Source organism: Octopus bimaculoides, chromosome 27 (assembly GCF_046866305.1).
Source record: "Octopus bimaculoides isolate indiv1 chromosome 27, ASM4686630v1, whole genome shotgun sequence".
In the NCBI taxonomy this organism is placed as follows: domain Eukaryota; kingdom Metazoa; phylum Mollusca; class Cephalopoda; order Octopoda; family Octopodidae; genus Octopus; species Octopus bimaculoides.
The window spans coordinates 22,826,742-22,844,001 of record NC_142954.1 but is presented as its reverse complement, the minus strand read 5'-3'; the positions used below and the strand labels follow the sequence as shown (position 1 = coordinate 22,844,001).

Sequence of the window (17,260 nt, the reverse complement as noted above, 5' to 3'; positions counted from 1 at the left end):
CTGCCATAATAATAATAATAGTAACCCTAACAATAACAACAATAATAATAATAATAAAAAGAAGACTTCTTTCTAATTTTGGAACAAGGCCAGTAGTTTCAGGGGTTGGGGGTTAATTTTATCGATCCCAATGGGGGTACCTATTGACCCTGAAAGGATGAAAAGAAAAGTCAACCTTTTAGTAGAATTTGAATTCAGAACATGAAGAGCTGGGAGACCTACTGCTAAGCATTTTGTCTGGCGCATTAATGATTCCACCAGCTTTTTTTTGGTGGGGTTGGCACGGGGAACGTAGAAGATTTCAATACAAGGTCAGAGGTGGGCTTAACATCAACATGGAAAACACGAGCAACACCGGGTTCAACAGCTAGTTCTTTCTTATTTTGATACAAGGCCAGCAATGTTGATGGAGTTGAGAAAGTTGAATACATCAACCCCAGTGCTCAACTGGTATTTATTCCATCGACCCTGAAAGGATCAAAGGCAGGGTCTACCTTGGGAGTTTTCAAACTCAAAACATAAAGAACCAGAAGAACTGCCCCTAAACCTTTTCTCAGACATGCTAATGGTCCCTGCCAGTTCACCACCATTGCCCAAATGACAATAATTTCTTACAGACACACGAGATGAAAACATTGGGCGGAAAGGGAATAGTCAATCACATCACCCCCAGTATTTCACTGGTACTTCATTTTATCATCCCCGATAAAAGATAAAAAGCCAAGCTGACATTTGTGGGATTTGAACTCAGAACACGAGACACCAGAAGAAATACGGCAAGGCATTTTCTCCGATGCTCTAACACTTCTGCCTCGCCATCATCACCATTGAAGAACCAACCCACAACCAGGGGAGTCAATAAAGTATATTAATTAGGAATAATAATGAAACTAATGAAAATAATAATAATAATAATAATACATGTTCATTTATTTATTCATTATTTGTCAGTCTTTACTTATTTTATTTTAATAATATTATTATTAATAATAATAATAATAGTAATAATGAAGACAATATTAGTAATAACAAGAGGCAAGAGGTCTGTAGATACTGTTTTTGTATTGTTTTGTTTTTTTGTAAAGGGGTGGCGGGGGAGAGGAGGGTAGAAATAGAAATTTGTGATGTTCATGCCTTTTTTTCTTTTTGCTTTTTTTCAAGATCATTATACAAAGACATATCAAAATATATGAAGCAGGTTCAATCCCAGATTGAAAAAGCAGTTTAAACACACTTGGTTCTTACTCAACACATCAACGTGACCACAACAATCACCACATCAATAAGAATTATAATTAATATTAATAATAATGATGATGTTGAAGATGATGATGATGATGATGATATGATAATGATGATGATGAATTCAAACATAGGACACCCCTCACCCCCTGCCACAAGGGGGCGAGAGGGGTAGAAGTGAATGTAGTCAATTTTATCAAGTCCAGTTCTTGACTGGTGGCATTTCATTTTAGTAACCCCAGAAAGGATGATGATGTTGACCTCTGCTGAGATTTGAAACCCAGAATCTAAAAAAAAAAAATAACTAAAAACTGCATGGGTTTTTTTTTTTTACTTCTTTTACATTTTTTTTATTTCTGCTGCTTAAATGATTCTGCCATAATAATAATAATAATAATAATAATAATAATAATAATAATAATCCTTTCTACTATAGGCACAAGGCCTGAAATTTGGGGGCAAAGTCAACCCTGACAGAATTTCAGTGGACCAAATGCCACAAAGCATTTCGTGTGGGATGCTAACGATTCTACCAGTTGGCTGCCATAATAAAAATAATAATAATAATAATAATAATAATAATAATAATAATAGTTTCAAATTTTAGGACAGAGCCAGCAGCTTTGAGGGGAGGGACAAGTCATTTACATCAGTCCTAGTACTTCACAGGGACCTATTTTATCGATCCCAGAAGGATGAAAGCCAAAGTCGACCTCAGCGGAATTTGAACTTAGAATGATGTAAAAAGACAAAATGAGGCTGAGCATTTTTTTTTCCGACATGCTAAGAATTCTGCCAGCTCACCACCTTAATAATAATAATAATAATTATAATAATAATAATAATAATCCTTTCTACTACAGGTACAAGGCCTAAAATTTGGGAGAGGGAGATAGTTGATAGCATCGACCCCAGTAGTCAACTGGTACTTAATATATCACCCCCCTCCCCCAAAAAGGCAAAATTGACCTTGGTGGAATTTGAACTCAGAATGTTGCAGCAGACAAGATACTGTTAAGCATTCCACCCAGTGTGCTAACAATTCTGCCAGCACGCTGCCTTCATATAACAATAATAATAACTATTATTTCAGATTTTTGCCACAAGGGCAGCTTGGGGGAGGTGGGGATGAGTCGATTACATCGACTCCAATGTTCAACTGGTATTTATTTTATCGACCCTGAAAGGATGAAAGGCAGAATTTGAACTCAGAACATGAAGACGGATGAAATACCAGTAAGCATTTCGTCCAGCATGCTCCGCCTTCATATAATAATAATAATAACAATGATGATGACGGTTTCAAATTTTGGCACAAGGCCAGCAATTTCGGAGGGGGGTGGGGATGAGTTGATTACATCAACCCCAGTGTTTAACTGGTATTCATTTCATTGACCCCCACCAAAAGGATGAAAGGCAAAGTCGATCTCGGTGGCATTTGAACTCAGATGAAATGCTGCTAAGCATTCTGGTACAAGGCCAGCAATTTTGAGGGGGCAGGGCCCAATCAATGGGTATATGTACCCCAGGATGAAAGGCAAAGTTAACCTCAGCAGGATTTGAACTCAGAGCATAAAGGGCTGAAACAAATACCACAAGGCATTTTTGAATATTCTAATTATTCTGTTAATCCCCACCTGCCCACCACCCCCAATAAAAATAATAATAATCCTAGCAATGGGGAATGGGGGCAGGGCAATTGATTATGCAGACCCCAGGGCTCAGCTGGTACTTATTTCACTGGGCCCGTAAGGATAAAAAGCAAAGATGACCTCAGCAGAATTTGAACTCGGAACAAAAGGACGGACAAAATGTCACTGAACATTTTGTCTGGCTTGCTAACAATTCTGCCAGCATGCTGCCTTCAATGATGATGATGATGATAATAATAATAATAATAATGATAATGATAATAATAATAATAATAATAATAATAAAGGGCTTTAAATGTTGGCACAAGGCCAGCGGATTTAGGGGGAAGGAGAATTAAGTCAATTACGTCGACACCAATATGTGACTGGTATTTATTTTATCAATCTCAAAAGGATGAAAAGGTAAAGGTGACCTTGGCGGGATTTGAACTCAGACCGTAAAGCCAGAAGAAATACCTCCAAGCATTTTGCTCAGCGTGCTAACAACTCAGCCAGCTCACTGCCTTAAATACAACAACAACAACAACAACAACAACAACAATAATAATAATAATAATAATAATAATAATAATAATAATCCTTTTTTCTATAGGCACAAGGCTTGAAATTTCTGGGGAGGGGCAAGTCGATTGCATTGACCCCAGAGTTCAACTGGTACTTATTTTATTGACCCTGGAGGGATGAAAGGCTAAGTCAACACCTTGGCAGAATTTGAACTCGGGACATAAAGATGGAAAAAAATATTGTTAAGCAATTTACCCAGCATGTTCTGCTAGCTCACTACCTGAATAATAATAATAATAGTAATAATAATAATAATAATCCATTCTACTATAGGCACAAGGCCTGAAATTTTGAGGGGGAGGGGGTAAGTTAATTACATCGACCCCAGTGTTTTACTGGTATTTAATTTGTCAACCCCGAAAGGATGAAAGGCAGAGTCAACCTCAGTGGAATTTGAACTCAGAACGTAACGACTGCTAAGCATTTCGCCTGGCATGCTTACAATTCTGCCAGCTCGTCGCCTTAATAACAATAATAATAATAATAATAACAATAATGATAATGGTTTCAAACTTTTGGCACAAGGCCACAAATTTGGGAAAGAGAAAGAAGCAGTCAATTCTCTCGACCCTGGTACTTTATTTTATAATAATAATGTTTTCTACAATAGGTGCGAGGTCAGAAATTTGGGGAAAGGGCATTAGTTGATTACAAAGACCCCGGTACATCACTGGTACTTTATTTTATCGGCTCTGGAGGGATGAAAGGCAAAGTTGACCTCGGCGGGATTTGAATTTAGAATGTAAAGGCCTGTAACTAAAATAGTGCAAAGCATTTTTGTCCGTTGCTCTACCAACTCTACCAATCCACGGCATAAATAGTAGTAGCAGCAGCAGCAGCAATAGTAGTAGCAGTGGTAGTGGTGGTGGTGGTGGTGGTAACAATGGGGTTTTTTTAATTTATATTTTAAATATTAAAAATAAAAATTACCAAAAAAAATATGGAAAAAAATACCAACATAATGAAATTGTAAATAATGACAGAGTGGTGGGGGGAGGAGAGGAACAATGAAAGAGCAGTAAAGGGGAGAGAGAGAGAGGGAGGGAGAGAGAGAGGAGGAGAGAGGCAGAGGCGGAGAAGAAGAGGTGGAGACGGAGGGAGAGAGGAAATGCAGTAATATATTGCAAAGGTATTAATTATTAGGAAGATGTTAACTGGACCATGATGAACATCACTGAATCACTCAAGACCAAACTGGGACAGCAGATGAAATGCAATAATGCAATCCACATCGACATTCGCTACAAGCAACGTACCTTCCCAGCTGCAGCTACTCTGCACCATGTGCAGTGCAGTGTAATTTGATTGTGCATCCATGTACACAGAATATAGCTGCAACGTGCAGTATACAGTGCAACAATACGCCGCAGACTGATGCAGAATGGCATATTCAAGACCCTGATCGTTACAGACAGCTAAATCCCCAGGCCACCATGCGCACACTGTAAAACTACAATTCATTATGCACTACACAAGATGTCCTCATATCTGCATCCCATATGTCCTAACTGCCACACAACACTCATACAACTTTGTCCTAATTGCTACACAACATGTCCTCCCTGTTTCTATAACATACAATTTGTCCTAATTGCTGTACATGTCCTTGAATCACACAGCTCTATATGTCCTAACTGCTACACAGCATGTCCTCGCTATCCACACAACTTGTCCTAACTGCCACAGCACACCTCTTCCCATGGCCACCACACCATAATTTCTTCCTCACTCCCACACCACACTTCACACTTCCTCCAATTCTCACACTGTACCTTTAAATAGTTTTAAATATTTTAAAGAAATGAAAAAATCATAATCTAAAAACATTAAATAAAGGAGGGAAAAAATTATTTTTAATTATCTATCATTCCCTCTATTCTCTCCTCCTCCCTCTCCCATCAATCATCATTCACCCCCTCCCTCACTAGCTCATAGTCTTCCCTCCTCTATCAATTGTCTTATCTCTCTCTCTCCTCCCTTCTTCTCATTGGTCTTTACTCTCTCTTTTTCACTCAACACACCCACTCTCTTCCTACTCTCTTTCCCCCCCCTTTCATCATCCTCTTTCTGCTTTTTCTCCCCGTTTCTCTCACCCTACGGCCGTTTCCCCCACCTCTCCTCATTCTCTTTCTCTCCCCCCCCCCATAGTTTATGGTAGATACTTTGAATGATAAAAACCATCGTCACCAGCAACACCATCACCATCCTCATCATCGTTACTGTCAGCATCACCACCGTCATCGTCATCAACACCCATAAAAGCGTTGCCATCATTGTGTCCATCCTCTTCCATTTCCTCTCCTCCACTCCTACCCTCCATACCTCGACCTCTGCCTGCCCAGTCCACCTCCAAACACACGCACACAGGCACACACACAAACATACGCACACACACACGCTCACACTCACACCTTTTGGGAGTACTGCTGCACCGTCGTCTTGCGCATCTTATGTGCAGTTGTTCACCGCAGATTTCTGTGCGGTTTCTGTTTCTGTGTCGCTCACGGGCTCTTCACTCTCGCTGCGCTCATCTTTTTTTATCTGGAACATTAAAGAACAAAAACAAAAAGATTATTATTATTTCATAAACACACAAAAAATTACACTACTTTTATTATTATCATTATGGCTGATAGTTAGCAAGGTGGGACACACATAAGAAAGAAGAAAAGCAAAGGAGCACTGATGAGGTCACAGAAGTGTGACGAAAGAACTCTGGCCGAAATAGGATTAATGTAATGTAATGTAATGTAATGTAATATAAAGCTGAAGCAAATTAACACCAAATATACAGTGCGTGTGTCTTATTGGCTAAACTGGCAATATGACCATCCCCAAGTACAACAACATCTGTTTCAACACAAGATTTCACATCAAAAATCTTGCAAAACAAATATCTAAACGGAATTATTATTATAATTTTAAAAGAAAGTATAAAAGAAGAAGGGCTCTTGCCTTGTTAATCAGGCACTCATGGCTTTCAGGGGTTTTTTCACGAGTAACCTTTAAAGCACCTTCCCCCATTTGGGAGTTTTTTTTATTGTTATGAAATGTTTACACAAATTTTTTTCTTTTGTGCAAAACACTTTCTATATCGCCTTGTGTGGTCCCTTAATGTTCTGATTCATATTAGCCCTTGTGACCAATAAAAGAATTAATTATTATCTATTTCTTTATTGCCCACAAGGGGCTAAACATAGAGGGGATAAACAAGGACAGACAAATGGATTAAGTCGATTACATCGACCCAAGGGTGTAACTGGTACTTATTTAATTGACCCCGAAAGGATAAAAGGCAAAGTCGACCTCGGCGGAATTTGAACTCAGAACGTAAAGACAGACGGAATACCGCTAAGCATTTCGCCTGGCATGCTAACGATTCTGCCAGCTAGTTTAAAAGCCGTACACCATGCGAACTTTTAAGCTAGCTCCTGCAGAGGGATAATTGGACCTGCAGCCGAAAACTAAAGAGGGTTAAATAGCATAACTATAATGATTGTATGCCCTGGTGGTGTCTGATCGGAGGTTAATTAATTCTATATTAAATCTGAATGTGTATGTGTTGCGTTTGCCCCACCACCACTGCGTCACTACTGGTGTCGGTTTGTTTATGTCCCTGTAACTTAGCATTTTGACAAAACAGACCAACAAGTACCAGACATAAAAAAAAATAAGTACAGGGGGAGGTGCAAATTGCTCAAGTAAAACCCTTCAAGATAGTGCCCCAGCATGGCCGCAGTCCAATGACTGAAACAAGCAGAAAGATGAGAGAACACGTGTTGTTAGCTTCCAAGACATTTCCATTCTCTACAAACTGCCATTTCGCACGGATGGTCAAAGTCGGATTGGCTGGCTTGCTTTCATTACAAACATACACCTCTGACATTTATAACACCAACCCTGTGTGTGTGTGTGTGTGTGTACGTGTGTGTTCGTCTGTTTATGTGGGCGTCTAGGTGAGTGTGAGGGGGGGTGGATGGTTGTGTGGATGTTACCGTGTGTAGGTGTGTAGGTGTGTGTGTGTGTGACTGCTTTTTTTTTTTTTCGATGTTTCTAGTACGAATTTTACTGGAGCTCTTCGGGTCAGACTAATTACCTCCCTTCTACACTGATTATCTCCCCTTAAATCCACTCGCAAGGCTCTGGCAGACAGACAGACGTACACCAATGATCCCGCGCAGAGGGGCTGAACCCGGGAACCATGAGGTGAGCAAGCAAACTTGTGCCTATCTATCTGTATAACCATTTAGCATTGTATATTTATCTATCAAACACACATATTCATTCATGAAATCGTAAATACATTAATTTAAATCACCAAACACTCACAAATGCAGACACACACGAAGACTCCTACAATTTTGGAGGGAACGTGTGTGTGTATATGTCTGTGTGTGCACATGTGTCTGAGGATGTGTGTTTTGTTGTTGATATTTCGGACTTTACCTCGCCAGTCTTTAAACGATTATAGAGTATCTTTGTGATGATGACGGTCCATATAATGTGCAGCAGCTGTAGGGACCCAAGAAGCCCGTTGTACAAGTAGTAGATAGGGGCCATACCAGTCACAGTTGGTGCGTAGAACAATGTGCTGTAGAGTATCCTGAAAAAGCAACAAAAACAAAAAAAGATGATGATAATAATAATTTCTAACATAAACGAATAGCTGAAAGTTGTGGGGTGGCACTTGCTTGTGTCTATGTAGCCTGGGCTTTTGATAGTTAAGTGTCTTAAGACAGGGGTTTTCAAACTGTGGTCCGCGGACCACAGGGGGTCGGTGGACAGCAAATACTTTTTATTGGCGATTTGATTTTATATATGTTTTTTAATCGAAATCTTTTAATTGACAATAAACCTATTAAATACTGTTAAATAAATAAATGTAAAAATATATGTTATTTTAAGCAAATATTTATGTATAAATTTCATAAGCGTTTATAAGGGGGTCCCTAAGGTAAAGCCTGTAATATAAAGGGGTCCGCAAGTCAAAAAGTTTGAAAACCCTTGTCTTAAGACATTAAACTACAGTATCTACTTACTTAGACTCAACATAAACACAGTACAGAGAATCATCATCATCGTTCATCGTTTAACGTCCGCTTTCCATGCTAACCTGGGTTGGACGATTTGATCGAGGACTGGTGAAACCAGATGGCTACACCAGGCTCCAATATGATCTGGCAGAGTTTCTACAGCTGGATGCCCTTCCTAACGCCAACCACTCAGAGTGTAGTGAGTGCTTTTACGTGCCACCGGCACGAAGGGCAGTCAGGCGGTACTGGCAACGGCCATGCTCAAAATGGTGTATTTTACATGCCACCTGAACAGGAGCCAGTCCAGCGGCATTGGCAACGATCTCGCTCGAATGTCTTTACAAGTGCCAGGAAGGCGACGCTGGGCACAGGTGCCATCACAATGTGGAACATACTTATAGCTGGGCAGACTGTTAAATGTCTGAGATGTAAATACAATATAGTTTTTGTAACAGATGCTGTTATTTGCCTGTGACCCCTGTCTATTCAGACACCTATTTAGGGTTTCTGGAACAGAAAAATAAAATGTCGAGTTGGAAATATGTTTTGCTTACCAACTGGTTGAGAATACAACATAGATTGGTTTCATTCTGAAATCCTGGGTATCAATTTAAATGGCATCCAGAAGTAGGGCCTATTGTATATATGATGGCCCAAAATTCAAGCTACCATTTGATATATTCATATACATTAGGTGCAGGAGTGGCTGTGTGGTAAGTAGCTTGCTTGCCAACCACATGGTTCCGGGTTCAGTCCCACTGTGGCACCTTGGCGGGCCGACCAAAGCCTTGTGAGTGGATTTGGTAGACGGAAACTGAAAGAAGCCCGTCAAGTATATGTATATATATGTGTGTGTTTGTGTGTCTGTGTTTGTACCTCCCAACATCACTTGACAACCGACGCTGGTGTGTTTACGTCCTTGTAACTAAGTGGTTCGGCAAAAGAGACCGATAGAGTAAGTACTAGGCTTACAAAAGAATAAGTCCTGGGGTCGATTTGCTCGACTGAAGGCGGTGCTTCAGCATGGCCGGTCAAATGATTGAAACGAGTAAAAGAGTATTAAATGGTAGACCAAAGTTTAGGCCTATATACATATATATATATATCAAATTGACTAACCCCTGCCCTGAAAATTTCAGGCCTTGTTCCTATAATATAAAGGATTATAATAATCTGACTTACTTGAAAGGGAAAATGTAGAGGCGTCCTATATACCAGGCAATTGTGAATACAATGAACAGGTGGTTACACCATTTACGGTGTCCGGAGTAGCTGGCCATCTTGGTAGCCTGAAATATTGAATAGAACATTAATTGGTGTGACGGTGTGAGGAGAAACACAATGACAAAGATAAAACACACACAAGACAATTTAACAAGAGATGAAATTTCTGTGTCAGGATCAGCAACAAGTGGAAAATAAGTCACAAATGCATCACCGGAAAGCTTTCTGTGGGTCTCAGGCTTTTTTCAAAGAGATTTTACATATTTCTACTATATCTCAAGCCTGACTAAAACCTTGAAAGTGGACTTGGTAGATGAAAACTAAAAGAAGCCCAGAGTTATTGCCCTTCCATCCACAAAACATTCCCAAATGCATTGCTTAAATACTCACCAAGTTTAGGTGTGTGACTATTGGATAGACCAATTTATATATTAAACACATTCCAGGCAGCTGGTTTGTAATCATTATATTTATTATAATTAACTAAATGACAGAAGATTATGCAAAGAATTTCATTAGCTTGGAGGTGTTTCTGCTGTCAGATGCAGTGCACTCAGAGCTGAGTGTATGTGCATCACCTTATTTAATTTCATATTATGCTCTGCACTCGTCTGATGTTTTATACATTGAGTTCTAACACCAGGTTATTAGTACTGCTATGTATTGACAAAATATTGAAATCATCATCAACATTTTAACATCTGTTTTCCATGCTGGCATGGGTCGAACGGTTAACAGGACTTGAGCAGCCCAGGCTTCACTCTGTTTTGGCACGGCTTCTACGGCTGGATGCCCCTTCCTGACGCCAACCGTTTTACAGAGTGAAGTGGGTGCTTTTATGTAGCACCAGCAAAGGGGTGTTTATGTGGTAAGAGCACCAATCAGCTCAGCTGGAGATCAATGCAGAGGATAGCTTATATGCAGGGACAACCACACTTCACATGTGTATTTGGGGGGGGGGGTTGTCCCCCACCTCACAGCTTTGGTTTGTTTACATGTAACTTAGCAATTCAGTAGGAGGCCGATAGAATAAGGACCAGATTTCGAAAAGAAATTAAATGCTGAGGTCAATCTGGTAGACTGAAAGCCTTCAAGGCATTGCCCCAGTATGGCCTGCACTCTAATGACTGAAACAAGTAAAAAATGAAAGACGTTAAATAAGACAGAAATTCAAAGAAAGAAAAAAAAAGGAACACAATTGCAGGCGATTAGGGAGTTTCAAGATTGGAAAAGAGATGAGACTTACTTCAAGGAACGGATCGGCCATATCGTGAACAAGGAGGATGAGACAAGATATTCGGATAATGTTTTGGATCCAGGCAATAAACATCAGTGTCATGGTAACAATATGGTGGATGAAGAGTTCCCAGAAGTCCTAGGAAAATAAGACAACAACATTGATGATGATGATAATAATAATGATAATCGTTTTTACTTTAGGGACAAGGCTTGAAAGTCTTTGGAGAAGGGGACAGTCAATCACATCGACCCCTGTGTTCGACTAGTACTTAATTAACCGACCCCAAAAGGATGAAAGCCAAGGTCGACCTCGGCGGAATTTGAACTCAGAACAAAGCGACAGACAAAATACCACTCAATATTTCACCCAGCATGCTAACAATTCTGCCAGCTCACTGCAATAATAATAATAATAATAATAATAATAATAATAATAATATATATATATATATATATATATATATATATATAGGTAGAGAAAGAAGAGAGAGAGAGGTAAGTATAGTCAAATGGATGGAAGTAATGAAAAGGAGAAAGATAAGTTGCAGAGAGAGAGAAGGTGGAGTGAATCAAACATCTTAAATAAAAACAGGATGAAGTTGAAAAGGAAAAGTAATTTGTCTAATTAATCTGGTCTTGGCAATTGACTAATCTGATTAGTTCTGGCTTTTGTTTGAGGGATTATTTTAACTTTGAGTAAGGCCTGGGAATGGACTGGACACAACCTGGTTCCAGTTATGCATGCATGCGTGTGTGTGAGTGCATGTGTATATGTGTGAGAGAGTGAGAGTACATGTGTATGTGTGTATGAGAGAGAGTGTGCATGTATGTGAGGGAGAGTGTGTGTGTGTGTGTGTGTGTGCAAGAGATTGCATGTGCGTGTGTGAGAGAGTATTGCATGCTCGTGTCAGTCCAAGGGTGTGTCTTGCCATGTTTATAAATGCATGTGTATATGTATGCATGTGTGCATGCACCGGTTTGGCCATATGTGTGTGCATTTGTGTCAGGCCATATAATATCTCTATATCAGTAGCAAAACAAGCATGCATATTTGTCTGTGTGTGTGAGGGGTTACGTATGTATATGACTGTGTACATGGGTGTGTGGTTGCATGCATATATATATGTATATATATATATATGTGTGTGTGTAAATATATAAAAACAAAAGGATAAAGAGAGCAAAGGTAAGGTTGAAGAATTTTATGGATAGAGTCTTACAGCTGTTTCTGGGAAGATCCAGTACTTCCCTTCATCCTCCGGGGTTTGGTTAAATCCAATACCCTCCTCAACCTTATATATATATACACGTATGTGTGCACATGCATGTTTCTGGCCATGTGTGTGTGCATGCATGTAAGGATGTTTATGTGCTGGTCTGACTGTATGTGCATGCATATGAGTTTGACAATATGTGCACATCGCACACAATGCACGTGTGTGTTTGTGAATGTGTGCGTCTAGTCATACGTGCAGGGAAAGAGAAAGCATGTGTGTGTGTGTATCCCTAGCCATATGTGACTGTATCTCTGGCTGTGTATGGGTATATGTTCTCATGTTATTATGCATGTGCATGTTCACATGATTGTGCATCTGTCCACACAAACCAGATTGAGCATGCACACACACATACAGCCAAACATAGATATGTACAGATACACACATGCACACACCTATACACATACTGTCACTCTCACACATACAGAGCCAAACATGCACCGTTACACCCTCACACACCCACACAGCTACATACATGCGCACTACCCTACACACATAGACACACACCAACACACACACTGATCGCAGGTGTTCTTACCTTCTTGCGAACATCGGTGAAATGCATGAGGCTGGAACCGACATAGTAAGACAGCTCGACGAGGTAGTACCAATAGATTTCTGAAGGCACATGCTGCAAAAGAAACAGATTGGAGATTAGCAGATTTTTCAACAGATAGGGAAGAATATGGCAATGTTTTTCAAAAGGGGTACCTTTGAACCTCAAGGTTCTGCAGAAAGAGTCTGGGGTCAGTGAGATATGGGACCTTAATAAAATCTTATCTTTTTCATGTTTTAGCAATTAGACTGTGACTATGCTGGGGCAATGCCTTGAAGGGTTTAAGTTGAACAAATCGACTCCAAGACTTAATTTTTGTAAGCCTAGTATTAATTCTATCGAACCCTTTTGCCGAACTGCTAAGTTACGGGGATATAAACACACCAGCATCAGTTGTCAAGCAATGTTGGGGGGACAAACGCAGACAGACACACAAACATTGTATATATCATCATCATCATCATCGTTTAACGTCCGCTTTCCATGCTAGCATGGGTTGGACGACTTGACTGAGGACTGGTGAAACCGGATGGCAACACCAGGCTCCAATCTAAATTTATATATATATATATATATATATACGACCGGCTTCTTTTAGTTTCCGTCTACCAAATCGACTCACGAGGCTTTGGTCGGTCCGAGGCTATAGTAGAAAACACTTGCCTAAGGTGCCACGCAGTGGGACTGAACCCAGAACCATGTGGTTGGTAAGCAAGCTACTTACCACACAACCACTCCATGGATAAACCCTAGGAATTTTGGCAGCCAATCGTGACACCTGAACTGACAAATTTCATTCCCCATTGCAGAGGTTCATCAAGGATATCCAACGAACTGTATTGTAAGTCTACCCAAGAGTCTGTGTTAGAATGTACAAGTTACACTTAAATAAAACAGTGAATTGACAGATCTAAAGTCAAATGGAAGAACATAAGGTAAGAACGTTTAGATTCAAATCAATATTTTTCAATTTGCTTATTTCACGAGCATTGTAACAGTTATCTCCCTTCACTCATACTATATTGTTTTCATCATTTTGATGCCCACTTTTCCAGGCTTCCATGACAGTAGCGCGCGCGAGAGAGAGAATGTTATATATGTTTGTGTGTGTGTGTGTGTGTGCGAAGGTATTCTTTTATTTGTTTCAGCCATTTGACTGCGGCCATGCTGGGGTACTGTCTGGAAGTATTTAATCAAATAAGTTAACCCTGGAACTTTTCTTTATTTTTCAAGTCTGGTACTAATTCTATCGGTTTCTTTTGCTGAACTGCCAAGTTACTGGGACATAAACAAACGAACACCAATGGTCAAGCAGTGTGGGAAACAAACACAGACACACACACACATGAAGGGCTTCCACACAGTGCCTCCCCACCAGCCCATGGGAAACTGGCAGGGGATTGCAAGGGCACACATGTAGTGGCTACCATTGGTTACTGAGAAAATGGACAGGTACTATAATGCTGAGACTTACAAAATGACCAGGCAGGCAATCTGGTAGCTGAACACTGATGTTCAGCTGGGTAACTGAAAGATAGTTGAATAGCTCCAGGGGCAAGCAGATAACCGTATAGATAGTGGGGCAATTAGACAGTTAGATAGATAGACAATTGGCTCGGCATAAAGCTCAACAGGGAAGCAGATGGCTAAATAGCTAGATAGGCAAACAGGAAGCTAAACAGCTATAGAGGCAAGCAGACAACTAAATAACTAAATGAGCAATCAGATAACTAAAGAGCTAGACAGGCAAGCAGATAGCTAAATAGCTAGACAGGCAAGCAGATAGCTAAATAGCTAGACAGGCAAGCAGATAGCTAAATAGCTAGACAGGCAAGCAGATAGCTAAATAGCTAGACAGATAAGATAGCTAAATATCTCGATAGATAAGGAGATGGCTAAATAGCTGGACAGGCAAGCAGATAGCTAAATAACTAGACAGGCAAACAGATAAGCTAAATAGCTAGACAGGCAAACAGATAGCTAAATAGCTAGACAGGCAAGCAGATAGCCAAATAGCTAGACAGGCAAGCAGATAGCCAAATAGCTAGACAGGCAAGCAGATAGCTAAATAAGCAGACAGGCATGCAGATAGCTAAATAAGCAGACAGGCATGCAGATTGCTAAATAGCTAGATGGCAATGAGATAGTTGAATACTGGAAAGGCAATGAAATGACTAAATAGCAAGACAAGCAATCAGACAGCTGAATAGCTATCTGACTGATTGTGACAGGTAAAAGATAGCTAAATAACGAGACTGACAATGAAATAATTAAATAGTTTTAAACAGGCAATCAGAGAAGATTAATAGCTAAGATAGGCAGAAAAGCAGACTAGGTCAAATGACAAACAGAAGGACAGATAGCCAGAAAATAATGATCTTTGGTCTAGTTGTTACACACAAACGTAGAAAGAAGAACCTATACCAGTGTCAGCGGTGGGGGGGGGGGGGGAGTAAAACATAGCTGGTACCTGGTGGTGGTGGTGACAAATTAAGGAAGAGGAGACTAATGCATTTAGTGAAGTATGACATCTAATACTATTACTACTATTACAACCAGCAACATCGTAGCCACTACTACTACTACCGATTATCTGAACACGAGAGAAGCATAAATTACAGTGAAAGCAGTCACAACATGACCACCACCACCAACAAATGGTATCAACAGCATAAACACCACTGCCATAACAACAAGAACAACATTGGCCACCCAATGGTGATTAGTCAAAACGAGATCATAAAAGCAGGGATAATTAGAATAATGTTGTTGTTGTGTGTGTGTGTGTGTGTGTGTTTTTTGATTTATTAAATCCCATCTGTTACAGCAGAAAGACAAAGAGAGAGAAGGAAAGAGGAGACAGACAGACGGACAGCAATGAGGAAGAAGAGAAAGCTGGGGGGAGGGTGAACTACATGGCTCTGTACATTACAGGTTATTTTTATTCTTTTTATGGAGTTCATCATCATCATCATCGTCATATGAAAGTTGAACAAGAGGGCCACTATGCAGTTGTTAGAACCGCAAGAAATAGCAGCCAAAACCCTACTCAGATCCCACTCTACTGTCTTAATGTTTTTGCCATTTAAACCAGCCATAACCAGCCGAAATATTCAAACCTATTCTATGTTGAAACTGGCCAGATCCAGCCTCTCACACCTATCCTACAATGTCATTCTAAAAATAAATAAGCATTATATCTGATAGAACAATCTGAATGCTAAGAGGTTAAACCAGACATATTAGGCTGATGTATTCTATCTGTTTTATGGTCAAATTGGCCAGATCCAACCTCTTGTACCTAGCCCACAATGTCATTCTAAAAATAAACAATCACAGCTACAGGATAACGTATGATTAATTGAAAACATTGTGAATAAACGAGCACTAAATTTCACAGATGCTAAGAGGTCAAACCAGCCATATCCGGCACAAATATTCTACCTGTTTTATGGTCAAATTGGCCAGATCCAACCTCTCACACCTAGCCTACAATGCCACTTTGAAAATAAACAATTACACCATTGAAATCTCAAAGCTATGGAGATAAAGCATGATTAATTGAAAGCAACGTGAATAAATAAGTACATTTGACAGAGTCAAGGGTTAAACAGAAAGTATACATTAGATAATGTAACCTTAGATACACTGTGCCAGATAAAGAAAAAAGTGAAGAGTCATCGCTAAAAGAACACTTGTAACCAGTAGTATAGCTGGGGGGGGGGGGGCAGGTGGCAGAGCCCATCCTGGGCAATGCTTTTATAGGGTGAAGTACTTTCCAGTTTGCTGGGGAACCTGACTGTGAGGATAGTGACAAACTTAAGGGTTGCCCTCAGTGATATACATTCTAGGTGTGCTACAACCTTTGGCCCCCAGGGCCTGCTGAGACAAGGATTACTCAGAGATAAACAACAAAGCTAAGAAATGATTTACATTTGACGGATATTTGTCCTCATCTTGTTTGTTGTTAACACAACATTTCAACTGATATACTCTCCAGCCTTCATCAGGTGACTTGGGGAAATATCGAACCTGGGTTCTCATTCCTAAGGTATTTTCCGATGTAGAGCAGTGTATGCCATCAAAGTGATACTGGGGTAAAATATACTAAGCCCAGTATACCCATCATGACTACCTGTCTGATAAGGGTACACCAGGCACATGCATCACAACTATATGTGCGTGACATGGTGATCTCATATTAAGCTAAACAGCGCATGACCTCGCAGGTGGGGCCCAGTTAGAATTTTTTTCAGGTCGAGTAGGCCATCCTGCTCAAAAGGTCCCTGAATAAGGTTTGTTTAAGGATGTTTAATGAAACACCCAATATTATTATTATTATTATTATTATTATTCAGGTCACTGCTTGGAATCGAACTCAGAATCTTGGGGTTAGTAGTTCGCGCTCTTAACCACTATGCTCCAATGAGGGAGGAAACCTTTACACAAATGCTTAGTCTTTGACCAGCGTTT

The 17,260-nt window shown here is 40.0% G+C and overlaps 1 protein-coding gene across 1 annotated transcript in view; it reads right to left on the bottom strand.

Annotated features, from left to right (window-relative positions):
• Positions 1 to 3,434: 3,434 nt before the first annotated feature.
• LOC106882761 (ceramide synthase 5) overlaps positions 3,435 to 17,260 on the bottom strand; it is an 87,359-nt gene continuing 73,533 nt past the window's right edge. Inside the window, exons 6-10 of the mRNA XM_014933540.3 lie at positions 12,770 to 12,862; positions 10,962 to 11,090; positions 9,674 to 9,780; positions 7,905 to 8,061; positions 3,435 to 5,999 (exon numbers count right to left, since the gene is read on the bottom strand). Of these exons, the coding sequence (XP_014789026.1) occupies positions 5,907 to 5,999; positions 7,905 to 8,061; positions 9,674 to 9,780; positions 10,962 to 11,090; positions 12,770 to 12,862 (579 nt within the window). The 3' untranslated portion in view covers positions 3,435 to 5,906. The remainder of the gene's footprint in view (positions 6,000 to 7,904; positions 8,062 to 9,673; positions 9,781 to 10,961; positions 11,091 to 12,769; positions 12,863 to 17,260) is intronic.